This window comes from Podarcis vaucheri, assembly GCF_965113315.1.
Source record: "Podarcis vaucheri genome assembly, chromosome: 1".
In the NCBI taxonomy this organism is placed as follows: Eukaryota; Metazoa; Chordata; class Lepidosauria; order Squamata; family Lacertidae; genus Podarcis; species Podarcis vaucheri.
Window position 1 is genome coordinate 71,320,658 of NC_138759.1, and position 27,789 is coordinate 71,348,446.

Below are 27,789 nucleotides of genomic sequence, written 5' to 3' on the forward strand. Positions count from 1 at the left end.
GATGGTTTGAAAAGTATACACATCTTATGAAAGACAGCAGGAGGTAGAAGGGCTTGCACCTTTGGATATCCTGCTCCAGAAGCAATTGTTTGCAAAATGTAGTACATAACCAGTAATTGCTCCACTACAGCTGTTATATCTTACTTACACCACATTTAAAGTTTAAACAGAAGTTTGGACTAGTTAATTCTGGCAGCAAATAAAAAAAAGAACTATTTCATGCTATTATTTTAATTAGGTTAGTACATAATCTTGTTATACTTCGATCGTAAGTGGAATTTGATTTACAGAACAAGTGGGATCTGCAAAAAAATGTTGCAGTGTAGAGTGCTCCTGTTCAGGTTACCAGTCAGCTGTTCCCATAATAATCCCTCCCATTCTTGTTTTATGTTTCACTCCCCAATAATCAGTCAGAATTCTGTGGCCACAGAGCATGCTATCTTCACTGAGCTGTTTTGATTCTTCACCACCCAAGGGTTTATTCCTTAAATACTTTCATAAACCTGCTGATACCTCTTCCTCCTGTGTGTGAATGGTACCATTTTGGCAATATATAGATCCACACTTGGAGAACTGAGTTCAAAATCAGTAAATAGGATAATGATGCTAGGGAAAAATGCAGAAACATTATATTTACATCCCTTTAATATTGAACAACAAAGCTTCTCTTTGTACATAATCCAATCCAAATGTATTATAATTAGCACTTCCAGCATGAACAGTCTTTATTTACAATCTGTGAGTTGGGATGGGAAAGCTAAAGAAGATGAATCTTCAGATTGTGTATGAAACACACTTCAAAATGTATTATTTACAAAGGTCTCAAAATTCAGAACTCTTCTGTATGTGAGAAACATTTAAAATTGTTCCGCTTCCAAATGATTTTTGAAATGATTACTGTTGTTACAGTTTAAACTCATGAAATCTTCAGCAATGCCTTCATTGTTTTTGAGTGACTTCAAAACTCATCCCAGTATTTCTATAGTAGCTGCTGCTTCCCTGTAATCTGGTTTGAAATCTGATGTAAGAATAAGCAAGAAAAATTAACATAAAATCCTAATTCTGTTGTCCTGGGCAGAGAAAAAGTCTAAGAGGTGGACATCATATATTCCCAAGGTTCATGTACAGAGACATTATACACATGAAATGTTCTTCACTCTTGCGTAAGGTGTGTGCAGAGTATTAGTAAGCAAGAATATGTCAAACTTTTTATAGATTTCAGCTGGCGTGGACCTTTGTTGATTGAAAATAAAATGTAAATAAGTCTATTGTTCCTTTAGCCATATTAGGAGTTAATCATCCATTCCTGGTGTTTCACCTTGTTGTATTCTGGAAGCTATTCTAATGGCTTCTTCCAAAGATTGCTGCTCTCCAAGCTGAAATAAACAAAATGTTGTACTGAAATACATTTTCTGCTGCAAATTAAAAACATTAAAAAAAAATACTATACTGTGTGAGCTAGTTTTCTGTAGTGCATGCAGCTAAATTGAGCAGGTTTTAACCTCTGTTCATCAGCTCATCAGGATTCAATGTAAATCTCTCCCTGAAAAACAGGGTGGGGTTGCAATGAAACCCCAGGCTAAAACAGATCCCCCCCCCTTTAGTGTGGTGCTTTGAAGTCCTGATTCTGGGATTGCAAAGTGCTAATTCACCTGACATCACAATGATTTCATGGTGACATCAGGTGACTGACAGGCAGGCAGCCCCACCTACCAGTTAAATTTGGCTGGGAAGGCCAATCCTGATAAGGATCTGGATGATGCAAAAAAGGTTCCCCGTCTCTGCCATAGATTGTAAAGCATAGGGACAAAATAAATAAATCTGTATTAAAAATAACTATCTGAAGTTTATTCCATACTTACCTGCACTGCAATTTGTGTTCCATTGGATGTTGCCAGCAATGTAACAGGTCTAGAATCTGCAGTTACTAAATGATGCCCATGTTGCTGATGTCCAATTTCTGGTGAAGCACTATGGAATGCTGCTAAATCTTGAGCCACAATGGCAACCTTTGAAATAAAAATACAAAATTTGCTAAACATTGGAATATAAAAAACGATTACTCCTTTAAATGCTCTCTTGCAAAGTGCCTCTCATTCTTAATATTCTTTAAGAAGTAGATCGGGCATTACACTTACTTCTGTAAAACAAGAAAATCTTTAATAAAAAAAAAGTAGTAGTAGATCAGGCTTATCTGACAATTGTTTAAAAACCCCTGTATCTGTGGCATGATTTAATCATACATGGACAAACTGAACAAGCTCCAGTTAAGCCTTGGGCTCCACCCCACTACCTTAAGGGCATGGAGGAGGACTTCTGCTGAGTTTTGTTTCACTAATACAATCCGGGCTTAGTGTTATGTTCAAACCAAAGATCCTGGTTTAAAATGAACTTTGGCTAGTTTAATGAAGTTGGCTTATAATGAGGCTGAGCATGCTTATTTGCTTGGGTTCATTCAAGTTTGTCCATGTAATGCTAAGTAGCATTTCACTGAGTACTTAATACTTAGTAGAATTTCCATATATACAAATACATCCTTACATATATTTAGTAGCAATATTACCTGCTGCCCTTCAGTGCCCTCTGCTGTGACCATTGCAACGGAATGTGTTCCCGCAGAAGAAATAACTGCATCATGGGCAGGGACTGTGATTGTGGTGCCATCTTGTGTTACCATAGTGATAGTATTTCCAATGGCCTGCATGTCAGCCTGAGATATGTTAACCTTAAATAAAACATAATTGTTGAATTAAATGGAAAGAATATTTGAGTTACAGACCTTAATCATACAGTATTGTGCATTTTTAGCAAGCAAGATGTTAACCTGTCCAGGTAGCATTGAAGATAAACACCACCAAGTTTAAACAAGCTAAGTAGAAGTTAAAGCATTAAAAAAAATAAAAATTCAAGCTTCCATAGTAACTTTAAACTCTCTACATCATATTGTTCAATGACCATACTACGTTTTATCTATTACAATGGTCCCATGTTTATTTGTTTGCTCAACGTGTCAGATGTTAATTACAAAATTAAAATAAATCTTAACATCTTCTGCCCATTCATAAACTGTCCAAAGGTTAAAGAAGAGGGAAAATGGAAACTAGATTCTTGGCGCATTTTCTGCTGCATCAAAAACAATAGTTTTCTCCCCTTTTCTTCAGTCCTATGTGTTTGATTGGAGCCTGTCCTAATAGTAGAAGTCAATAGGTAGGAACAAAATTTATTTCTGCAACTTGTAAACTACTAGAGATTCTCACTCTAGCTTTCTGCCAGACAATGTCAGTAATTAGTGCTTACGGTATTACTACATCAGAATTAGTTGTATGCCTGACGCTTTAAAATAGAACCAACATAATACCAATTGAGTTTTATGTAGGTATTTTAATATTTGTAAGCATAATCAAATGGGGTGACTAAATGGAAAGATCTCCACTTTTGAAAGCCATTTTGTAGGGATAGCATTAATATGCTAAAATACTCACATGCTGAGTTCCATCTTGGGAAATAAGGGCCACTTGCTGACCCAGTCCTGTTTGAGTCACTGTAGCAACCTGTGCAGAAACGACATCCTCTCCTTCTACACCTGTTACATAAGTTATCTGAGATCCTTTGAGAACATCTTCACCTTGACCTGTTTAATTAAAAAAAAGATGGGCTTAGTTCATATGCAATCTACAGTAAAAATGAAATGAAGAATTATGCCAGCTATCCTTTGTGATTTGCATTCATATCATGTTTGCATAGGTTATAATCTAAAAGAAAGACTGTGATTTAGCTTTAGTTAAATATTAATCTTTGCCTGCCAGAACTAGGATACAATGATCATCAATGGTCCATTCAAAGAATTATTCATTAACTAACACACTTTCCTTCCAAGGAAAAAGAGAGACTCCATTGTGTAACAAGTGATGAAACAGTGTAGTATCTAAAGAAATGTTTAACCCCAGCTAAATATAAACTTTCATCCTAATCTCCTTTTTTGTATGTAGTAATTAGGAATCCCAGAGTTTACTTAAAAGGGCTTAAATTGTATTGTATCAGCAATGGGGCAAGGAGCCAGAGAAATGAAAGTCCCTTCCACCAGTCCAATGAGCTTGAAGACAAACCTTACAGACAAAACCATTTAAGAAGCCAGACAGCAAGCAGGGGTGGCTCATAATGGAGAAAAAAGGGCAGCTTTAACTATGGTGGGAAGCAAGAGGTAGGCTCTACCCAAGATCTATATTGGGACCAACGTTATTTCATGTATTAATAAATTACCTGGAGTGAGGGTTGAGTAGTGAAATGGTTAAGCTTTTAGATTAATCAAGACCAAAATTATTCCAGGTGGTGAAAACCCAAGCAGATTTAAGAACTCCAAAAACTCTCTCAAAACTGGATGAATCAGCAACTAAGTGACAATTTATGTTGCTAACAAAGTAACAAACATCAAGACAACAAGAATATTGATGGGGCTGAACTGGCAGTAACTTTTCCTAAAAGAGATCTTGGGGTTGTGGTGGACAGTGCCATGTAACCGTCAGTTTAGTATATTGCATTAATGGCTAGTGTAACGAGGCACAGCAGAATAGCCACACACCCATTACCGGATTTGAAACATGGGGCATTCAAAATAGAAGGCCACACAGGTCAAAGAATCTGCATCACAAGGACAAAAAGAAACACAATATGATCTAAAACCAGTTTGGTGGAAGCAGGCACTGCTTTGGAAGTACTAAATTGTCTACCACTTCATACCTCACCCAACAAACAAACAAACAAACAAACAAACAAACCCTTGCTGCTAAGTACAAGTAAAGTGGTTTTTTTTAAAAAAAATTCCTTAGTTTCAGTGCTTTAGTTCCTCCTCTGGTTAAGATGTAAGAAGTCTTTGAAAGGTGTAACAGTTTAGGTTGCTAATATGAGATATAGTCACATACCTGGAGGTGGCTCAAAAAATGCTTCTTGCTCCTCCTCTATTGGCTCTGTGTCATTGTGTGCTGTCCGCTTGTGCATCGCAAGCGTGGAAATCTGCTTGTACGTTTTCCCACAGTGATTACAGTTATATGGTTTGGAATGTGTATGTACGACATGATGTTTATATAAACTGGAATACTCTGTAAAACGTTTATCACAGCCAGGGACTGTACATACATACGGCTTCTCCCCTAGACAGAAAGATGACAAAAGTAGTAAGGAAAACAGAATAAGAGAAAAACAACTACCAGACTTTTAGAAGACATCTGAAGGCAGCCCTGTTTAGGGAAGCTTTTAGTGTTTAATAGACTATTGTATTTTAATATTCTGTTGGAAACTGCCCAGAGTGGCTGGGAAAACCCAGCCAGATGGGCGGGGTATAAATAATAAAATTATTATCATCATTATCATCACCATCTAACCTTGCTTTCCTACACTCCGGCTACTCTGTCTCTTCTTTCCTAACCTTCTGTTTGCCTTACCACACTACAGGATCAGAAAAGGACAGCCAATGGCAAACAGCACCCCTTAGATCACAGTAACTCAGCCAATGGGAGCCGGAACCAGCTTTCTTACAGCCTCGCCCCTTCTATACAATCAGGCAGCTGGACTATTCATTATCAGAGATGCTTTCTCTGTTACAAAATATCCTTAGCACATGACAATGCATCTAATTGCCAAACACTGTTCTGTTTATTAGATCTGCAAGTCTGTTATATGGGATGTGTGCACAATTTAAAATGTTATTGTTCCTTTAACTGAAAAGAACACACACACAAAATAACCTCTGTCTTTACTGCCACCCCCACTCACAATGTTTGAGAAATATAAACATTATTGAATGCCAAATATGTAAAAGAATGTACTTGAGCTATGGAATTAGAAGAATAATTGTGGGCTCATCATAACAAGAGATGGGACCAAACTACATATTATGTTAATCATACAATTTAAAAAGTATGTTTGGTCTCCCTCCCTCTCCATTGACATGTGGGAGGAGGGTTATTTTTCAGTAAACAGTGTGCCAGCTCTGGACAAATCCCAGACCCCAAACTGAATCAGGCCAATCAAGGGTTTGTCCCAAGTTAGTTTAGACAGCTATCAAAAGGGGTGGTGGTGGTTGGGTGACTGCATGTTTCACCAGGGTTTTAAACGTGGTTGGTGATGAAAAGGAGACAAAGGCAGAGACTCTGGTCTGTCCTTCTCCCCCTATCTCCTTATGCCAAACACATGTTTATACAGGGTTTTTTGTATTTTTAAAACTAATTAAACTCAGGGCTATACAAGCCCCTCTCCTGAATTCAGTTTGGGACCTGGTTCAGGACTGCCCTATGTCTAATCCAAGATGCCAAACTATGTCATGACCTGGACTGGGGCAAGGCATAAACAGTACCTTTGGAGGAAACAGCAACTTTGAATATTTTTGTTGGGAAACCAGTAGGGGGAGCAAAGGATGAAAGCCCCATTCCCACCTGTGTGGCTGAGTTTTCTCAAGAAACAAAGTGGCCAGTGCTAAAGACACCTTTGAAACTGTGTGCTTAACATTACATGTGATTTCAACCTATGTGAATTCTATTGTTTATAAAAATTTTCACCTGTCCTTCACTATAATGTTCCAGGATGCGTTACAATATATTCATACAATTAAAAACAATTTATACAATCTAAAATATTCCAATCAAAAGCAGCACAGTATAGTTTGAACAAAACAGAAGAGGTCCCACACAGAATAAATAGATACATTTTCAAAACTATAACTGGAAGTCTTTGTCACATCTAAAATTATTATAAGTAAAATTCTATCTTTCAGATACCTGTATGTATTCTCACATGATTCTTGTAATTAGTTGCACTAGCAAATGCTCTTCCACATCCTGGCTCTGTACAATAATAGGGTCTTTCCCCTGTATGTGTCCTGATGTGAACCTTTCTTATGTTCGATGTTGTGAACGACCTACCGCATCCTTCAAAGGGGCACTTGAAAGGTCTTTCACCTAGGAAAACAAAAATAGAAATAGGCTAATCAGTACACTTACTTTAAAGCATCTTACGACTCCCTCACTTCAGTTATATGTAAAAAATTGGTACTAAGTTATATGTTAAAAAATTCATAGTAAGTTTGTTACTAAGCAGCACCTCCAATCTTATCTTCTTTTGTCTATTTTTATTATGAGCTATACGTTTTGGCGGAGATTTAGGTAAATATCTGTTTCTAATGCCTGATTTGTAACTATATTTATACCAAAACATACTTTTTAAACTTGGGGAAGCTTAAGTATGCAGGGTCAGAACCATAAAGAGTTGAAGCGACAGGGGAGGAACTTCAGGGTGTGCTACTGTTTGCTTCTGCATCATTACTCTCATTCGACACGCAAAGGGTAGGAACCCCCTAGAAGCTGCTGAGTGTATTTGCAACAACCCATCAACATCATTATTCAGATTGTGTATGCATAATATATAATTCATAAAAACAATCAAAAGGTAATTTTGGTACTCAACAAAACATTTTAAAAAGGGCAGTTGGGATACCCTCAAAGCAAAACATTTTGTATATATTATGCAACGCAGTGAGCTCTTTAACAAACGCTGGCATTTCTGCCTTTCAGTTTGCTAGTTATTTGGAAACTACATTCTTCAGATACAAACCACAATCCAGAGTGCTAATTCAGGGAGTTTATGGGACTGTGCACCCCCCGACAAATAATCGATTCCCGCCCCTCCTTCTGTCACACACCACAATGTCTGAATATCCCCAAGGCTTCAAAAGTGATTTGTCACAGAGTATGAAGAGCTGCTGCTTGAGAAAGAAAAAGTCAAAAAGACCCATTTTGCTAGCTTTAGGGTTCTCTGGATTGTGGCTGGAATTTATGAAGTAAAATTTTAGTTATTCACCTGTAAGTACACCACTAGACATGTTCAAATGTCTAGTATCAAAATCACCTATGAAGTAATTCTAAAAATAAAAATGCATCTGTTCCCTACTGTTTAACTTACACACAACTATCTTAAATATGGCTATACTGATCAATATTAAAAACCCTTCAATGAATGTTATATTGCTGGCGTACCCTCATGCTGATGTGCTGTATTTTCTCATGTGCTTTTGCTAAGAACTGTCGAATCTCTGTATACTTTCATGCCACAGAGAGAAGCCTAAGAGGGATGGGTGAAAGCACAATTTTTATAATTCAATGTATTACTGAGATATTTATCTAATACCCCATCACTATTATACAACACTGAAAGCTAAAAGACCTTCAAGGGTAACTATTCAGAAAGGTAACTATTAGCTTTTTGGTGAGGGGGGGGACACCCTCTGCACATCACTCCTTAGTATGTTTTGTCAGTTTTCTGCCAAACAGATGTATGAGATTTTAAGTGTACATGCTATAGTGTTATGTTGCTATAGCTTCTGTAATCCTTACTTAATGCTGTGTATCAAATTACAGGCAGAAAACAAGGGAAACAGACTTAGATCCGCCCAGCAACACCCTTTCCAGTTTTAAACATAAGGAATGGAACGTCCAGAAGAATGTCACACAACCGGTTTATAAATCCTGCCGTTGATATTTATCACTTTTTTCAGAAAGCAAGTAGCTGGGTTATGGTTACTTTAGAGTAGAGGTGGGGAACCTAGGACTCTCCAAATGTTGTTGGGCTCAAACTCCCACCATCAGTCCCAGTCAGCATGGCCAACCGTCAGGAATGATGGGAGTTGCATTACAACATCTGTAGAGCAGATGGGAGGGGAGGTTGCCTGGGGACATGACGTCACCACAGGAAAAAAATGCCCCCTTTTACACAAAGCTTGGGGGAAGAAGGGAGGGGGCAGAACTACATGCAGGGCTGGTTGAGAGAGGTTACAGTGGTACCCCGGGTTAAGAACTTAATTCGTTCCGGAGGTTTGTTCTTAACTTGAAACTGTTCTTAACCTGAGGTACCACTTTAGCTAATGGGGCCTCCCGCTGCCGCCGCACAATTTCTGTTCTCATCCTGAAGCAAAGTTCTTAACCTGAGGTACTATTTCTGGGTTAGTGGAGTCTGTAACCTGAAGCGTCTGTAACCTGAGGTACCACTGTATATGCAAAGACTGGCTTCTGCTCTGGACTAAAGCTTGCAACAAGAGACACTCTTGGGATGTAATGTTCTGCACTCCCTCCATCAAAGCTCAGGTATAAATATGTGTAAATAAACTTAAAGATACTACAGTCTCTAGCATGCCTCATTCCAAAGGTACACAAACCCTGGTTAAGTGCAAGGACCTCTGCAATCTCATGCACCGCTCAGCAGAGATTGTATGAGTAACTTTGTTCTAGGGTTAGCAAAATAGAGTAAAGTTTTAGATTCAAGAATACATGCCATTTCACACATTACGTTTTTATAGTTACTTATGAGACAAAGTTCAGTTGCTGTAAAATGCAGCAGCTAGATTTTTAACCAAAACTATCTATACAGAGCACATTTTGCTAGTGTCAGAACAGCTACAGAGATATCAGTATTTTTGCTCAATATTTTGTGTAAAGAGTAAAGGAGTTGCAATTTCAAAATATTGAAGGCTTCAAAATAGATTGTTAGACCAGTTAAGAGCTCAACAGAGAGCATGCTTACCATGACTGCAGAAGTCAAACTGTGATCAATCAGTTAGATTCCATAAAAACCCTCCATTTTCTATACATGAACTGTTATTATCAGAATAATAGACAATGGCTACAATAAATATGCCATGTACCTGTGTGTGTTCTGATGTGCTTCTGTAGGTCTCCTGAAGTCTTGAAGGACTTAGTACAGTTTTCTTCTGAACACCGATATGGCTTCTCTCCGGTGTGGGTTCGGACATGGCTTTTTAATCCATAACCTTGAAAAATACAGTATAAATAATGTTTTAAAATCTAAGACTATCTGGATGATCATAACCATCTTGTCTCAAATTTTAAACATCTTTAGTTCTACACAGACTTTATTTTCCATTGATCTCCATGTTTTATATCTATTTATTTCACACTAGCAAAATGGAAGACCGTCATAAGTCCGGCTCTTGAGACCTGAAACACTGGCAGCTCTTAAAAACAATGAACCAAACTGAAACACCTGAAGGCAAACTGCTTCAGAATATAAATTTTACTGTAGTATTAATTAGTGGTTAATCATCCCCTTAAAGTCAAATGGCTTTATATCTAGAAAACCTCAAAATCTCTTTTTATGTTGTTTTCCTCTATGAAGACCTGTATCATTGAAATACCTCCTCCTCCTTTTGAATGATAAACTATTTAAAAAGTTAAATGCTTAACCTAGTCTTCATGACACATATATTTACCCAATCACAAAACCAATTTTATATCTAAAAGTCCCCAAAATAAGCAGTTATGTCTTCTTAAATAGACATGTGCAATTTCTGCTAGTATTCTTTTCATTCATGCAACAAGTCATCAGTCAATCTATAAGAAACCTAGTCACAACTTATCATTTAAAAAAATTAAAGGTGGGGGGGCTTGAAGGAATCCCATGACCCTACCTGTTGCAAATGCTTTTCCACAACCTGGATGGTCACATTGATATGGTCTGTCTCCCGTGTGTGACCTTTCATGTACCTGTTGAAAAGGGCCAATCATTTCAGGCTGTGATATGTATTTTTCAATATAAGTTTTCACTGCTCCACAACTGGGGCCTTATGAGGCAGTCATCTCAAAGAGTCCTTACAGACATATAATCAGACCACAAAAGCTTTTGATCCAGCAAAGGAATCCTGTTGGTGGGGATGGTGGGTAAGTGACTGTTTGCCGGTTCCCTCCTTCCCCTTGCAATCCCCAGCGCCACCTCCCATAATGCTCCACAGAGCGCCCCAACCCTACGCAACAGTGTGGGAGGTGACACGAGAGGCTGCAGAGGGAAGGAAGAATCAGCAAAAGTCAGAGGGACTTTCCCCGAGTAGAAGTCTGCTCAGGAGACATGAGCAAAGCGTATATTCAATCTTATTTGTACAAAGCGGTGGGAGGCCACAGCAGAAATCTAGTTGGTTATGCCTGACAACAGGAATTAGCTATGTCAGACCTATGTCCCCTGTGCAACTTGGTTGCTATCTGAAAAACACAGAAGTACTGTGTATGTAAGAATGCTTGGAAGGCACTTGGTGGTTTTTAAAAATAAGGACAATCATAACAATGTTGTAGTCAAAATATCTAAAAGGAAAGATAGCTCCCTCTGCCCCCAAATCAAGAAAACATCTTCCTCTACAGAATTAGCAAAAAAGCTCTATGCCTTAAATATACATTGTGAGGCACCAGGTTTAAAATATTCACATTATTTTGTTTGCAAGTTACCAGCTGAAGGAGCAAACAAAATCAGAAGCTCTATCACAACACACAACTCCTTTAAAACTATCAGCAATTCAACATTATCCCGTTTGGACCACAGCCCCATTACCCAGAGAAGCTAGAGACATAAAGAGTCTCAGTCAGAAACACAGATACAAATACACAATTATTGTGCTTTACAGAATCATCTGTCAAATAAGGTCACCAATGGAGAAAACAATGAAAACTGTGCCACTTAACATGTCAGTGGTATAAGTGGTATTAAGGACACAAATTCAGATTGCAACCTGGCCAACTGATATACAATTGCATGACTTTATGGCCAGCATTATATTGCCAAAACCAAGCTTTGATACTATTTCAGTGAATACCTTAAGATGATGAGCAGTGGTGTACAGTTTTCCACATCCATCATAGTCGCACCGAAAAGCCTTGTCTCCACTTGACTGTGATTTACTTGTCACTCTTGTACTATGGCTTTGCAAGACAATCTAAGATGAAAGAAATGACATCATGAACATTTCAGACATATATTGAAACATAAAACTTTCTATGAAATGTGGATATCTGTGTTTCCCATGTGATTTAATTGCTAAATGCTAAAATAATTAGCTTTGTATAGGGGTGCACTGCTATGAGTTCCCTGAAATGTTGAAAAAAATCCCAGGAATTATATTAAAAGATCTGTAACATGGCATATCACCATGTAACATGGAATATCTCTTCAGGGAAATTTGCTTATAACCATACTATAAATCCTTTGTCAATTTAACTCATGTACCTACATTCTTCTCTCAAGCAATGTTGAGATAGTGTGAGGGCTAAGATTAACATAAGAACATAACATCAGATAAGCCTACTGGATGAGGCCAATTGCCCATCTAGTCCAGCTTCCTGTTTTCACAGTGGCCACACAAGATGCCCGTAGGAAACTCTGAAGCAGCTCCAGAGCTCAAGAGCCCTCTTCCCTCCTGTGGTTTCCAGCAACTGGTATTTAGAAGCATTACACAACGGTATTGACAACTGTAGCCAAGGCTTCTCTGTTGCACCACCCTGGAGTTGACACAGCAACACCCCCACCCAAAGACCCCATTTCAGCCCTGATCAGGGTCTGGCAGGATCTGTTGTATACAGCAGATCATCCCCTGGCAAGGTAAGAATTGATCTGAAAAGAGATTGTCTGATTTGTATTTCTTCTGTTGTGAAATGGTACCAGGTGCCTATGGCCAGAAGATTGGGGTATAAATAAAAACCTTGCGTATTCTTGCATTCTATATTTAGATTTGTTTTTAACTGTCAAGAGAATGTGTGTTTGCTTGACTACAAATATATCAGTACCTTTCTTTCATAGAAACAGAATTATTTCCAGAGAGAGAAAGAGAACATCCAGGTGTGCATCTAATAATGGAAGTATAGGGTACTGCTGTTATAAGCAAGGTAATTATTGTAATTACTCATAACTTATAATACTTCAAACACTTTCACCTACTTTAATTAATTAACACTCATTTAGTTTCCTCACTACTTAGTTTTGACATAACTTTGGCAATGAAACTTCTCTCTCCAAATAAATACCTCTTCAGAACAATCCTATGCTGATTTATTTGGAAGTAAATTCCACAAACAGGGTAATGGTAACCCCCAAGCCACAGTGCTAGAGAGGGTTAGGATGAGGCAGAATTGTCTCTCTGAAAGGCTCCATTGGTGGTGGTGCTCAGCCATTGTGGAGATCCCCACTGTGCCTGCTGAAAGCCCAGCAGAATAGCCACCCTGCCCCACCTTCTGTGCAGGCCAGCTCAAGCTGTACTAAACCCAGCATTGCAGATTAAGTTGATAATATATCAAAAGGCACAAAAGTGAAAAGTTAAACTAGTGGGGCCCAATCTACCCCTATAGATTTTGTGTTAGACAAAGCTTTTGGAATGTGATACCAAAGCAAATTATTTTTAATGTTAAACTGGAGTCATTTTGAAATTTAATCATATTTTTTATTTCCAGTTAGCACTTTAAAGGGGTTCAGTGGACCCCAATAGCAGATTTATAGTGTAAAAAAAAAGGTGTTGAAGGTTAGAGGTGAAGGAAGCCCATCTTATTTTGCATATGCCCAACTTATTCATAAACTAACTGGATGGAGACACCTTTTTATGAGCAACCCTCCTGCACACAGAAGGGGCCTCAATCCAGTTAGCAGCTTCCCCACACATTGCAGATTAACCCATTCACTGTGGTCCCCCTATGCTGGAGAGGCTTTTCAAGAAGAAGAGGGAACAGGAAAACGTAACCTGATGCCAATTCCCTTCCACCAATGCTTCTCAATATCCAAATGATTAAAACCCCTCTAGTTAGGTGGATTTTATTCTCTGCAAGATAGTTCAGGAGGCAGATGACTCTGGGAGGAATATACTTGACAGCATAGCCAATCTAAAATGCATTTCTTAGATACAGAAACAGAAACATTCAAAATGAAATAAGGCAGCTTATGAATAATAATAATAATATTTATACTCCACCCATCAATTCAGTTCAATTATATCATGATACATACCTGCATTTTTTTATCTTGTTCATTGTCTCCTATCATCCCAGTACTACTAACATTGTCACTTCCTTCAATAGACACCTAAAATAAAGAAAAAGCAGAAATATATTTTGAAATAAAGCTATGGGGTGCCGGGCACCATTTTGAATTAAAATAGTGAACCGAGACATCACTTGGGCCTCCTCTCAAGATATTGTTGCTAAACTTGGCACGAGGGTTCCCAGGGTGGAACTCATGGCCTTCATCTGTCTGGATGCCAGGGGCCATTTTAAATCAAGACAGTGGATTGAACTGTGACTCCATCCATTTTTTGGCACAAATTTCACCACCACTCAAGATATTGTTGCCAAACTTGGCATGATGATTCCTGAGGTAGGGATAGTAGCCTTGTTGAAGCTTTGACAAGATGGCGGACCAGAATGTGACTCTGGCATGACTTCACCTGATTTTTGGTGTGATGCGTCCAAACTCCCAAATTACACTATCAATTTTAAAAAGACAAAAAATATTGTGTTTTTTTTAAAATTCTGGGTATTGCCAGGAAATCCCCACTAGTGGTCAAGGATTAGAATTACTTCCTCCTAAATGCAGTACCTCCTACTTTTCACTTTGCCTCACATGCTGCACTACTTCTCAACATTCACTAAATTAGATTTTATTACTTTCACTCAAATACCTTCTTCACTTTTAACAGATTGTGTTACTTTTCTTCAGCATCTAGATAAAGGTCTGTCATCAACTTCCATCTCTCACTAGCTTCAAAGGAATCTACCGTATTTTTCGCCCTATAGGATGCACTTTTTCCCCTCCAAAAACGAAGGAGAAATGTGTGTGCGTCCTATGGGGCGAATGCAGGCTTTTGCTGAAGCCTGAAGAGCGAGAGGGATCGGTGCGCACTGACCCCTCTCGCTCTCCAGGCTTCAGGAAGCTATCCGCAAGCCGTGGGAGAGCTGCGCAACTTCGCACAGCTCTCCCACGGCTAGCGGAGAGCTTGCCTGCACCCAGAAGCTTGGGGCGCGCTGAGCTCAGCACGCCCCAGGCTTCCGGCTTCACGCAGCTCTCCCAAGGCTTGCGGATAGCAGCCTGTTCTGGGGGCTGGGGATGCTCGGGCTTCCCCCACCCCAGCCCCGCACCTGGGGGGGGGAGGAAATAATATTTTTTTTTCTTTATTCCCCCCCCCAAAAAAAAACTAGGTGCGTCCTATGGGCCGGTGTGTCCTATGGGGCGAAAAATATGGTAATACTTTCTTCTGCCTTTAATCATCTCTCCTACTGTCTACTCTTTGATTACAGCCAACCTGCCTTTTGCTTTGCTTTGAATTAATCTGATTCTCATCCCATCCAGTGTAGTAAACATTTAGTTTGATTATATGTTCTATTAAATTTCACAAAGCAAATACCATACAAAATTAGGTGTCCTTCAAATATACCTTGGCTGCATACTGTTCCAAAGCAGAGATGGTATCTGGATCAATAGTAGCATCTCCCGTATGAAGGCCTGCCACTGTGCCATCAGCCTGAATGGCTAAGATGGTATCTGATTGTGGAACCTGCACTGTATGGTGAATATAAGCAGTGGTACCATCTTCTAGCTGTACAGCTTGCAGGGCACTCTGGTCATAACTGTCTGAGAAATTATTTAAAGACAAGAGAAAATTGTAATTAAATTGTGTATAAACTGTTGAAATGTCATCAGCCCAGTCCTGTGGAACACCCTGCCACCAGTGATTCAATGGGCACCTTGTACGCCAACTTTTAAATACCTGAAACCTTTTCTGTTCCACCAGGCCTATGCAGCAAATTAAGAGTATATTCCTCATAATTATCTACTGATGCTTGTTTTTAATTCTTTTGCTTTTAACTTGCTTTTCATTTTTTATGATTTTACTGCATGGTTTTATATTGTAAACTGCTGTGATATATTTCTATGATACAGCAGTATATATTTAGACCAACCAACCAATCAACCAATAAAGAACATATAGACCACATTTTTGTGTGTATTTCTTTCACTTCACTCCCTTCACTTGTATGGAACAAAAGGTTTGAATATTGAAGCAGCTGACAATTTACTATATAATGTTTAAGACAACGACAAAAAATGATTCAGTTATTTGTTTATTGTTAGTTGGCAACAATGTGGAGTTGGAAATTAAGCATAATAGAAATGACTATTCCAAATGCATTTTACCTTTTGTAGTGTGATGAATGAAAGCTGTAGTTCCATCCTCAAGCTGAACTGCCTGTCCATCTTCTAAACGAAGACTATCTCCTGTATCAGGAAAATAAAATTTCACTTCAATTACTTAATGCATTTATGATTTGCAAGACCAATTTTAACATTTTATCACCATTAGAAAATAAATTTGCTAAAAAGAGTAAACTTCAAAAAATAACAATATTTTAATTTTAAAGTTACAATTAAATCATTTATTATATTGCACTCTGTCATTAAGTCAACAGCTTTAAACTTGTATTCACTGTAATATACTTACTACTTTTAGACATGGGAACATGTTGAACGTAGGCAGCTGAGCCATCTTCTAGCTGAATCACCTGACCGTCCATTAATTTGCCATCTGGAATATATGCACATTAAAAATTCAAGTGACTATAACCTCAATCAAGAAAGAGTGAGCCACATGCAGAAGCAATTTTCTTTTATTTACATTTTATAACAAACAAATTTATATAAAACAATCAACACATTCCAAAGGTCACAGCTGAAGTAGCATCTTATACAATTCAAGCAGGACAGACCTGCCCCTTAAAATACCATGGCACATTTTTACACATCTGCATCATTTCTAGGTCTTGCTTGCGGCAAACCCCTCTCATGATCCTTAGCATCCCACAGTATGTGCTAGTATTCCAGTATTTCTTGCACTATAAAAGATCCTTGTATGGCTCACCTGCACCATAAAAAGCTTTTCCTGAACACACCAGATAATAATGACTGGTGCCTTGTTTCAGGGAATGAAACAGGTTCCGAGTTTGAGTTTTGGAGCAGGGTGATAAGGTCCATTTACAATCTTGAATACAGGATCAGTATCCTACAATGCAACACTGTATGCATCCACTCAGAAGTATATTCCATGAAGTTCAAAGAAACTGACTTTCATGTAGGTGTGTACAGAAGTGTAGCCCAAGTCATTCTAAAGGTATGTACATTAAGCACTTGTTTTCTACTTATTTAAAATGATTAAACAGTGAGACCAGAGATATTTGCTTATGGAGACTTTTCTCTCTCATGCCTGTTAAGACACGGAGCAGGTATTAAGAGTCGTCTGCAACCATGAGCACAGTTACAAGGGTGCTGTGTCTTCAGTGTTAACAACTAATGTATTAAATGTATTCTGTATTAAAAAATGAGTAGAATCCAGCTGTGCCCCTCTGATCACCGGAAGGAGTTTTGACTAGTGGACACCTTGTGTTTTTATATTGTAAACTGCCCTATGATCTTCAGATGAAGGGCAGTGCATGTATAGAAATTTAATAAACAATAACAAAACTGAAAAAAGAAGGGAGGCAATTCCCCTTTCTCCTGTAGCTCCCCTGAATATCCATTCAAGTGGGATGGGGTACCTCCAGAACAGCTTGAAATATGGCACGGGGGACTGCAGGAGGAAGGCTGAATTGGCAAAAACTCCCCCCCCCCCATTAGCACAGCTGTCTGCTGGATTAAAAAGCCCTTCCCATGAGAACAAGTGTGCCAGTTGGATTTCACCTTTAGACAAAAAAATGTGTGATCTTCTGTTCAAGCCTGTATTGATATTTACATAGAAACACAATTCAACTTTGTAAGGTGATCTTGGTATGAAATGGCAAACATCTATGATATTATTTGGTTTTCGATTAAACAGCTAGTTGGTTGTAGCAATTTTAAACTCGAAATATACCTTTAGAATTATGTTGAATGTAGGCTGTGGACCCATCTGAGAGCGTAACTGCTTGTAAGCTTACTCCTTCCATGTTGTCCAAGTTGTCTCCATCTAACAACAACAAAATTCTCAGCGTTACTTGATGTTCATAACACATATTTGTCCACAATGTAATGACTGTTTAATGCATAAACTATGGAAAATAAATTTTAGGGTCAAGGAAAAATGGTTCAGGCATTTGCTATAGGTTCCAATTATCTTATGTGATGCATTTCAAAACCCAAAATGTCATAGTATGCTTTATAAATTCATCAAGATAGCCATTTTCTTGTCCTGAATGCCACACTGATTGCCACTGGGATATTAATCCAATTACTCACCTTGCACAGCTACAGCCTCTGTTAAACAGAGTGTTACATGCTGAGCCTCCATCCCCCCTCCTGAAAATTCTGTCATTCCCTGAGAGTCTCGATTTATCTGGGCTAATAACATTGTCTACCTAAAGGGAAAAGAAAGAGAAATTTTAAAATATTAACAATGGATTCAAGACACTCAGAATTTGTTTTAATAGTATTCCTCACACCAAGTAATATTTCTGATGAATTTTTCATTGGAAAACATACCGTTTTGCCAGTTCTTATAATTACAGTGCATACTGTTAGGGAGAGCATGCAGAAACTTCAAACCACAATCCTTGCTATATTGTAAGGATGTTGTTACAATACTCACAAAAGTATAGTCCTGGTTGTTGTTTTTAACTTCTAGTACTCAAAGAATGTTTTGAAGGTTCAGAGCGTAATGAGCAAATTAACAGAAGTGTTTTAAAAACTATTTTGATAATTTTTTGTGCCAGTATAACTCAGTCTAAGATTCAGTGCTGTCTTCTATTATGGTAACAATCAATGGCAATGGACACTTTGGGAGCTTCAAGGAGCACCTCCGCTGCTCCAAAGCTACCGCCATTTCAGGGTGTCCAGCACCACCACCTTGGCACCTACCGCCATTGCTGCTGCACCTCTCTCTCTCTCAAACACACACACAACCCCCCCCCTTACCATCCCCGCTTTTCTGAGCCACTCAAGTGCTTCCTCTACTTGGAAGACAGCTGCAGATGCAACTAGAGGTATGGAACCTTTTTACACCAGTGGGCACATTTCAAATTTTCAATGTGTCATATAAGCCAGACACAAAATGGCTGTGAGTATGACATGTGTAGTGTAAAACATTAGAGAGAGTATGCTCATTGCTGCTCTCCCCCCGCTTACCAGGGAAGTCAACTATGTTCTGCCCGTTCTGATTTTTTTTTTACCCCCACAGAATGAGGCTGTTGTTTAAAAACAGCATGCTCCAGTAACAGGAAAGATATGAAAGGTGGACACACCACACTTTCTCTAACACATGCACACACAGCGTTCATGTGCACTCACCATAAATATGCAACCGGGCACAAATGCCTCTGTCTCTCTCACACACTTGCACCCCACACCTACATCTACCCCTCTCTCACATACAGAAACCACACATACTTCTATCAAATCCCATACTTGCCACATTTAACAAATATGGCTATTCTCATTGTTCCTTCTTCTGCCATCTTTTTTTTAACCCTTCAAGGGGCAAAAGAAGCGCATCCACACCAGGTCAACATGGCTAGCAAGCAACATAGCTGAGCAAAGCCCTGTTGATCTCCACCCCCACCCCCCGCGGAATAAAAATCACACCATGCAGCAAAGGAGCCACATGCACCATCTCCACATGGCCGGTAGGTGACAAAGCTAAGCAATGACAGACACCCCCATTTGCCTGTGCTTGTGCAGAGGAATCATAGAATCATAGAGTTGGAAGAGACCACAAGGGCCATCAAGTCCAACCCCCTGCCAAGCAGGAAACACCATCAGAGCACTCCTGACATATGGGTGTCAAGCCTCTGCTTAAAGACCTCCAAAGGAGGAGACTCCACCACACTCCTTGGCAGCAAATTCCACTGTCGAACAGCTCTCACTGTCAGGAAGTTCTTCCTAATGTTTAGGTGGAATCTTCTTTCTTGTAGTTTGGATCCATTGCTCCGTGTCCGCTTCTCTGGAGCAGCAGAAAACAACCTTTCTCCCTCCTCTATATGACATCCTTTTATATATTTGAACATGGCTATCATATCACCCCTTAACCTCCTCTTCTCCAGGCTAAACATGCCCAGAAAGCCTCACGCAGCCACAGACAACTACAAATATATATATATATATATATATATATAGAGAGAGAGAGAGAGAGAGAGAGAGAGAAGGCTTTTCTTTATTTATGCTACCCATCTTCAATTACTTTTGTTTGGATGAGTGCGCAAAGGAAGTGCATTTTTCCTTTCCCAGTCTCTGCAGAGATAGAACATGCTGCTCCTGGCTCTCTGATGTGTATGTGGTGCAGTATATTGCCAGCTTTAACCTTAGAAACCTGAAATAATATAATGTAGTATTACTAGTGTACCAGGAAGTCTTTAATGCCGCCATACAGTGTCCTTGCTAGAGTGATCAGATCACAAAATAATTAACCTTATTTGAAATCTAATATAATAATGATGCAAATAACAGAGTGCCAATGTGAATATTTGTATATGACATTGAAGTATGGTTCAGATTTCTTAAAGAATATAATAAAGCCAGCTATCTCTAATATGTCCTTGGTGACTTAACAGAACAAATATTAGTAAACATTGCTATTCCCCTTTGGAACAGACAATTATTTCACTTTTGAAACTGATATCCAGAGGCACTGTACCTTAATAAAGAAAATCCTGCTATGATTTTGAAGGCTTGGGACAGAATCCACAGAAGCAGGAGTGGAGTTCTGCTAGAACAGCATGCCCTTATCTTTTTTTCTCCTCGCCTATGCATGCCTCCAAAATCTCCTCCAGAGTCCTTGAACCTTCTTGGCAGATTTGAAGGCACAGAGGGCTGAAGGAGAGGCACGTGAAGACCAGCTGCATGAGCAGAACAGGTCGGTGTTCTCCTTGCACAGAAACGTATTTTATTCTTAACATGGTTGAGAATTACATGTTTGCTTTTTAAGACAAAAGCATTTTCCTAAGTTAATAGGCTAAGCGTAGTGACTTGCCTTAGGTCACCTTGTAACTTCGTGGCAGATTTCTGTAATCGTTTCCCACATTCCACAAAAGACAAACTAGAGAATAGTGGTAGTTGAATCTGGCCCAATGATGCAGAAATTGGGGTTTATTTGTTTAAGATTTTGAGAGCCAGAAAGGGTGTGGGTGATGGGCACTGAACCCAGCATGCTGCTTACCTTTCTGCACGCTGAATGTACATTACTGGGGCTCTGCTGAAGAGAAGCTGTGGGCAAGGAAAGGGTTCTGCGCTCATTATTATTATGCCCTTTGCCTATAAAACCAGAAACCTCCCAACTTCCCCATTCTATACAATTGGGGTGCTTCCATTTTTCAACACATGTAACTGCTACCATAACATCCAGTTTGACTTTTGAGCTCAGGAACATATCGCTTTTATCAGGACAATGGAAAAATTTGTGTATATTAGAGAACTGCTTCAATTCAGATGCTGACTTACTGATAGTTGACAGAGCATCCCTCTATTCAACAAGACTAATACAAGCAATCTGTCATATCAGTCTCATTTTAATAAATATTATTAGGAAAATGAAGAATAAATGAAAATTCGGTTTTAGAAACAACTTCAGAGTCTAAAGGCAAGTTCAGAGACTATTTAATGAATATATGTGTGAACCACCCTGAGATCTACAGATGAAGGATGGTATACAAATATAATGAAGAAGTAAATAAGCAAGGGGTCATATAAACAGATTGCCTTGTATGTTTTGTATATATCCATGACTGTTGGAAGTGATATGTCTTCAAAACAGAGTTTGTTTGTTTTTCCTGGAGATGCCAATTGTGAATAGCTGGGGAGAAAACAAACTGTGTGGCATGAACAAACTTCTTGACAAAGTAGTAAAACAATTTAATTTTTACTTTGTGGTGCCTTGTCATCAGTTTTCGCATGCAGGGTTTGTACCCTTCTGAAGAACTGGTATCATGAAAGTTGTGCTTTACAGAGTTATAGAGAAGTTGCTCAACAGTTAAGAGTGCCACTTAAGCTTCGCCATAATTCAAGAATGCACTTAACCTACTTATTTTAATTATAGTAAACTATTTAATTTCCCATTCTAGTGTATAAATATAAGTGAAATATTTCTCTAATAATCTTATTATGGAATTAATCTATGTGAAATACAGACTTCTCAAAGCATAATTTAGGCTTAGAAAACTCGTGTGGTGCATAAGAGTATATGGTTGTATGTTGCCCACCCTTGGCTTACACCCAGCTGCGGTGATACTTTTTGAGGATATCAGCATGCCTCTCCTCTGCCAACTATTAGAAAATGCACTAGCATTTTTTAAATGGACTGGAAATATTGGTGTAAAATATGCCATATCATTCTCTCAAAAAATCTGAATTTGTATTATGATCACATTTGAACAATTTAAATCTGAAGCCATAAGGAGGAAAACTCACCCATGAAAGCAAGTCTTCGTAAGGCTGTGCCCAGAACATTCTATAGTTTAGAGATACGTGAAGACTGGAGCCTCAGCTCATCCACTCTCTCCTCCTGTCTGCCATCTAGGGCAAGGCAACGCCTTGCTATTCTCTCTTTGCAAAAAGAGCTTGAATTTGATGTTCTTTTAATTTTGTGCCTTTTTATGTAACCATGCAGGCCAACAGAAAAAGGTGCCTAGTGGAAACAGCACCACATTTTGGCTGCAAGTGAAGAACTGAGCATACTAGATTGCTCTCAATTCCTCCTTTGCAGCCATGGCTTGAAATTTTCCCACTTGCCATCATATTATACCAGACACAAGGTAGATGTAGTTCTCCCGAAGTGTTATCACAAGCAAAATCTGGCCGCATGGTAGGTCTAATCAGGCCTATGGGCTGGAGGTTCCCCACCACTGGTTTAGTACAATGTGGAGGAGGCCACATTAGGCCTTGAGCTCATGTGTTCCCATGTAGACAGAACACATCAAATTAAGTTTTGCTTTAAAAAATTCTCAGCCGAGTATTCAGTATGAAACAGTGGTCCTAATTTCTAAATAAGCCGACTACAAACCGTTGGTTATGGAGTTGGGTTAACTAGCCATTGATAATAATCAATTTTAAACCAGAACCCCTGGTTTGAATGTAGCACTAACCCAAGATTCTTTGAAAGTAAAACTAAATTCGGTGAGAGTAGAGGGTTTGTGTATTTGGGCTCATGAAGGCTTGTCAATGTACTGCAAAACAATGGTTTTGCCGTAAGTGCAAACTGGGTCACTCTAATAGATATGGGAACTTTCTTCTAAGTTCTTATGCTGGTTCTTGATCCTTTGTAATTAGCATCCTTTAGTTCTTATGCTGTCTCTTGAACTTCTCTTATCCTTCTTATGTTTTATTATCCTGCCAGCATTGTGAACTTCAAATTGTATCCTGCTTTGGGAATCAATCTGATTGAAAATAAATGAAAGTATGCATGCTTAAAAAATGCAGCATTCTGTGTTCAGGAGCATTTTAAGTTAAAAGGTCTTGTAAAATACATCATAAAAGTTTCTGCGAAGTTTTCCCCAAACACAGCATATATGCAGAAGATTAGTAATGTTTATTTTATATAGCTATGCTATTGCTAAACAGCATGTATGTTAAGTTTCAAATACTATTACGGTGTCCTTTAAGTCTCTCAAGTGACATTTGTTAAAGTTATACCTATGCCACAACATGCCTCCATAAACTTAAAATTTCTATTGAAATCATGAAAGTGAGTCTCTAAACCCCATTCACTTGGGACCTGCTTCCTAGCAAACATGTGCATGACTAGGTTGCACATTTTTCTTGGATGCTGGCCAAACAATGTGCAGTGTGGAAGAAAATCCCGCCTGCCCTCAACATTTAGTCTTGTTGTAACTGAATTTTAACCACAGAACCGAATGAGGATTTAAAAAACCCGGGCCTGTAGTAGACAGGCACCACCTTAGAGGAGGCATTTCTTTCCATAGCAGGGAATGCCTCTTCCCAGAGGGTCTCTGTCATAATCCACGCATGCATAGCATAAAACAAATAAGCTACTCTGCTTTCTTTGGAACCTACCACCCTTAAATCTGCATTTATTTGCTTGTTACCCAACCCAAACTCACGTGTTATTTAACCGATCGCTAACCGATTGAAAAGCGATCGATTAAGGCTGCTATCCTAAACATGCTTCCTTGGGAATGAGTCTAGCGGGTTCCAACCACCCCCGTGTTTGCACTGCGCGTGTGAATCGGCCCCCGCAGAACGAAGGGCTTTATAGGGACAGCAGCCACATCTGCTTGATGCTGGAGGAGGCAAGGAAGGGGCCGCACGAGGCGCCTCCCGCGCAGCTACGCAGATGCTGTGGGAAGACGAGCCCGGTCCAGTGACGCAGCCGCCAAAAGGAGGCGCCCCCCCCCCGCGAAAGTGGCCTGAGCGCCCCCGTGGCCCGAGTTTATTGTTTCATGTGAGAACTCTCTCCCTCCTCGGGGACAAAAGCATCGCGGGAGAAAAGAGCGGGAAGCACCGAGGCCTAGAAGGCGGGAATATGGAGGAAGAGGGAGGCGGGGGAGAAAGCGCGGGCGGCGGCGGCGACGCCTCGGCTTTTATTATTATTGTGAGCCGCGATACGAACGCGGGCTGCCCCCTTTCCCCTCACTTTCCCCTGCATACAACGCCGCCGCAGGGGGACTAAGGCAGGCCGAACCCAAGAGTGAAGCGTCCCAGCCGGAGATGGCGGCGGTTAGAATAAGGCACACTGGGTAAAAACACATTTATATACGAACCTCGCCGAGAAATTTTCCAACAATTCCTCCGTCCGACCACCATGCACCAGGACAGGAAACGGCCGTCTCAGCGCCCGCCCGCCTACTCCAGCGCCGCCCAGAGCCGTGCGGGCGGGCCCCGCCACCAGCACTTGTATAAGGCTCCATTGGACAGGCTGCGGCAGAAAATACCGCCCACGGCCACGATTGGGCCACTGACCTACAGGTTTCATTGTCTATTGGCTGTTGCCAGATAAGCCCGCCTCCGCGCCACATTGACTCTCCTCTATGCTGGGTTTGGGGCCTCTGGAGGCGCCATTTTGTATCACGTCGCACGAGGCGCTAGTGTGTCTGCGAGGGAAAGAAGGACGGGCGCCATTTTCCCCTTTTGTTAGCATAGCGGGAGGATGCGCTCGGAGAGAGGATATCGGCTGGCCTTCGAAAATGTCCCGTCCCCCCCTCCCCCGGCGGTAGTGGTTTTCAAGGGACCCCCCCCCCGGTTAGGCAGATTCTAACACGGGGAAGGCGAGTGAGGAAGAGACGGGGGTGTTACGGCTTTTAGAGCGGCCAACGCCGTCTTTCGCCCTCGGGACTCGGTGGGGATGGCAGTCGTGGGGGGTAGGCTAGTCTTTGCTTTTTCACCCCGAGAAAGGCTGTGTTATGGCCACCGGGGGTGGGAATTGAACGGTCCTAAGAAGTCCTTTAATCCCCTCCCACCATGTAAATCGACATCATGCATATTGATGTTCTATTTAGCTGGAGCCATTTCGTATGTAGATAAAACCTCTTTTAACAGCATGGACGACTTCCCACGTTACAGACAACATAGCAGGGGCCTGCTTTGCAAGATGCATCGGAATCCTGTAATATAAGGCTGCCCCCGCGCCAAATCCATCTCCTTTCCTGGCCAAGCGTCACTTTAGAAGGGAAGAGGTATCTCTTTAAGCGGCTGTCGCACCTTCACAGTTCACAGAGGGGGCAATTTTCCACCATTGCAGTTTTGTCTTGCACAAGCAGACATTCCAGGAAAGATTTATAACTCACATCTTCTTACAAAACGCTCAATCCAGCATCCTATGGTTCTCTCTCCTGGTATTACCTCAGAATAATCCTGTGGTGTAGATTATGCTGGGGGAAAATAGTGATTGGACCAAAATCACTCAGCAAAATTTATTCCCCAATTTTAGATTGTAAAACTGAATGTTTCAATTGTGCCTACAGCCAATACTACCAAGATTAAACATTCTATAAAATTAGAAAGGAAACTGCCATAGCTACTTTATACCTTGCTTTAGGAGCCATCACATGCTATTTTGGACACAAAGCATGCATTTGTGAAAGGCCACCTTCATTAATGAAGAAAGGACACCAAGGCAGAGAAATTTGGTAAAACAAGTGTCAGAACAACCAAAGAGTATCCATATATTTGTGAAGTGGGATCATGGTGCCACTTACATTACAAAAAAATAATAAATCCCTATGCATCCTTACCATCTGGGTGGAAATAACTAGACTTCAAGGAGCCCTGTGGCAGTTCAAAGATGTTCAGGTTAATTGTTGCTGAGTCAGTGGGCTGTGATCTTAAAATGGTCATAGCAGCTCTATAGTTTCTACTACTGCATATTGAGAGCATCATCATGCACTGCTGCTGTAGCATTCGTTTTCCCATACATGATGTTTGGCAGTTGAAACCAAGAGGATGGGGTTTGTCACATAGGTCTTTTAATATGAAAAAGCTCCAAAATGTTTGCACCCACACTTTGGAACTCCTTGCTTATTGAAATCAGGCAGGTACCTCCACTGTGCTTTCTCAGTGCATTTTTGATTAGCCTAGCCAGCAGTACAGGATGTTGAGGTGTTTTGTTTTTAGCTTATTGCTTATCTTTTATTTTTAAATGTTTTACTGGTACTTTTATTGTTTTTGTAAACCACTGAGATTTTTCACAAGCAGTATAAAATTTTATGAAATAAAGGCGTAGAAAACTTTTGGCATTACTATCGTGTACTGAGTTATAAGCAAATAATTAAGCTGAAGTTTGCATGTATTATGAATAGGTGTGTGTGTCAATTTGAACTTACTCTATAGTTTATTACTGTAGATCATGGCAGAGGAAAGTTGACATAACTTAAATATGACATGAGATTCCCCATTATGAACCTTCCTTGACCCTAGTACCAGCCTTACCACAAAAACATCCTGAAGGCATTCCGGAAATGTATTTAGTTCCCTACACCTTGTAAGGGTCCACACATGTGAAAAAAAGTTGGGAGAAGTGCAGAGAGAAGAAATACTATGGTGCATCTGTACCAGTGCAATAAAATACACCTCCTGTATTGGCCTCTACAGCAGGTGCTGTATCTCTCCAACCTTTTGATTTTACTCCCAAAGGCACATTCCATTGGCATCCCTCTGTCTTAAGAACACTTATTTCATATAATAAAACAAGCTTTCTTTATTCCTTTGGTGTAAGAACTTCTCGTGGGCATAAGGTTAAGGGTAAAACATATTCATAAATGGAGGCATGTTATAACTCCAGCAAAAGATCCCAAACTTCTTTGATGGTGTATGTATGAATACACGAGTGCTGGACAGGCATGAGTTCAGACACATACTTTTAACAGTATTAACACCTTTTTATATCCACCTGTGTCAAAAAGCAGAATTTTGCTCCCCAAGTTTTTCTCCCCATGCCAAAAAGCTGCCTAGGGTTGTCATGAAGGACCTAAGCATATGAACATCAGCCCTGCTGGATCAGATCAGACTTACTGTTTTTTTTTGTTATTGTAGTGACCAACTAGGAGCCTATGGGAAGCCCAAAAATGGCCTAAGTGCACTGCTGATTCGCAGCAACCAGTACAGTGGTATCTCGGTTTACGAACTTAATCCATTCCGGAAGTCTGTTCTTAAACCGAAACCATTGTTAAACCGAGGCGTGCTTTCTCTAATGAGGCCTCCCACTGCCGGTGCCCTTCCACCATTCGGGTGCCATTCTTAGACAGAGGTAAAGTTCGCAAACCGGGAAACTACCGGTTTTTTTGAGTTTGTAAACCGAATAGTTCGTAAACTTAAACCGAGGTACCACTGTATTCAGAAGCAAATGGCTGTCTGCTATTGGAGGTAATACAAACATTGTGGCTAGTAGCCATTGAGACCTTCCCCATGTTGTCTAATCTCCTTTTTAAAGCTCTCCAAGTTGCTGGGCATCAATCTTCTGTAACAAATGGCAGTTTTACTTGCATGCTGTGTGAAGTAGTGCCAACTTTTGTCTATCTTCAG

The 27,789-nt window shown here is 40.0% G+C and overlaps 1 protein-coding gene across 6 annotated transcripts; it reads right to left on the bottom strand.

Annotated features, from left to right (window-relative positions):
• Positions 1–627: 627 nt before the first annotated feature.
• ZNF143 (zinc finger protein 143) lies at positions 628–26,448 on the bottom strand. 6 transcript variants are annotated; one of them, XM_082193595.1, is made up of 17 exons: positions 24,534–26,448; positions 20,003–20,131; positions 18,067–18,185; positions 17,705–17,797; positions 16,301–16,384; positions 15,997–16,083; positions 15,236–15,432; positions 13,813–13,887; positions 11,639–11,758; positions 10,469–10,544; positions 9,686–9,811; positions 6,771–6,950; positions 4,920–5,147; positions 3,483–3,631; positions 2,564–2,725; positions 1,863–2,009; positions 628–1,376 (listed from the first exon to the last, which is right to left on the bottom strand). In XM_082193595.1, the coding sequence occupies exons 3-17, from the start codon at positions 18,176–18,178 to the stop codon at positions 1,293–1,295; spliced, it is 1,920 nt and encodes a 639-aa protein (XP_082049721.1). In that variant the 5' UTR covers positions 18,179–18,185; positions 20,003–20,131; positions 24,534–26,448; the 3' UTR covers positions 628–1,292. The 6 variants fall into 6 exon arrangements, with proteins under 6 accessions (XP_082049721.1, XP_082049720.1, XP_082049725.1 ...); XM_082193594.1 differs by lacking the exon at positions 20,003–20,131; XM_082193599.1 differs by lacking the exon at positions 20,003–20,131 and having other exon boundaries at positions 15,997–16,077; positions 24,534–26,447.
• Positions 26,449–27,789: the final 1,341 nt, after the last annotated feature.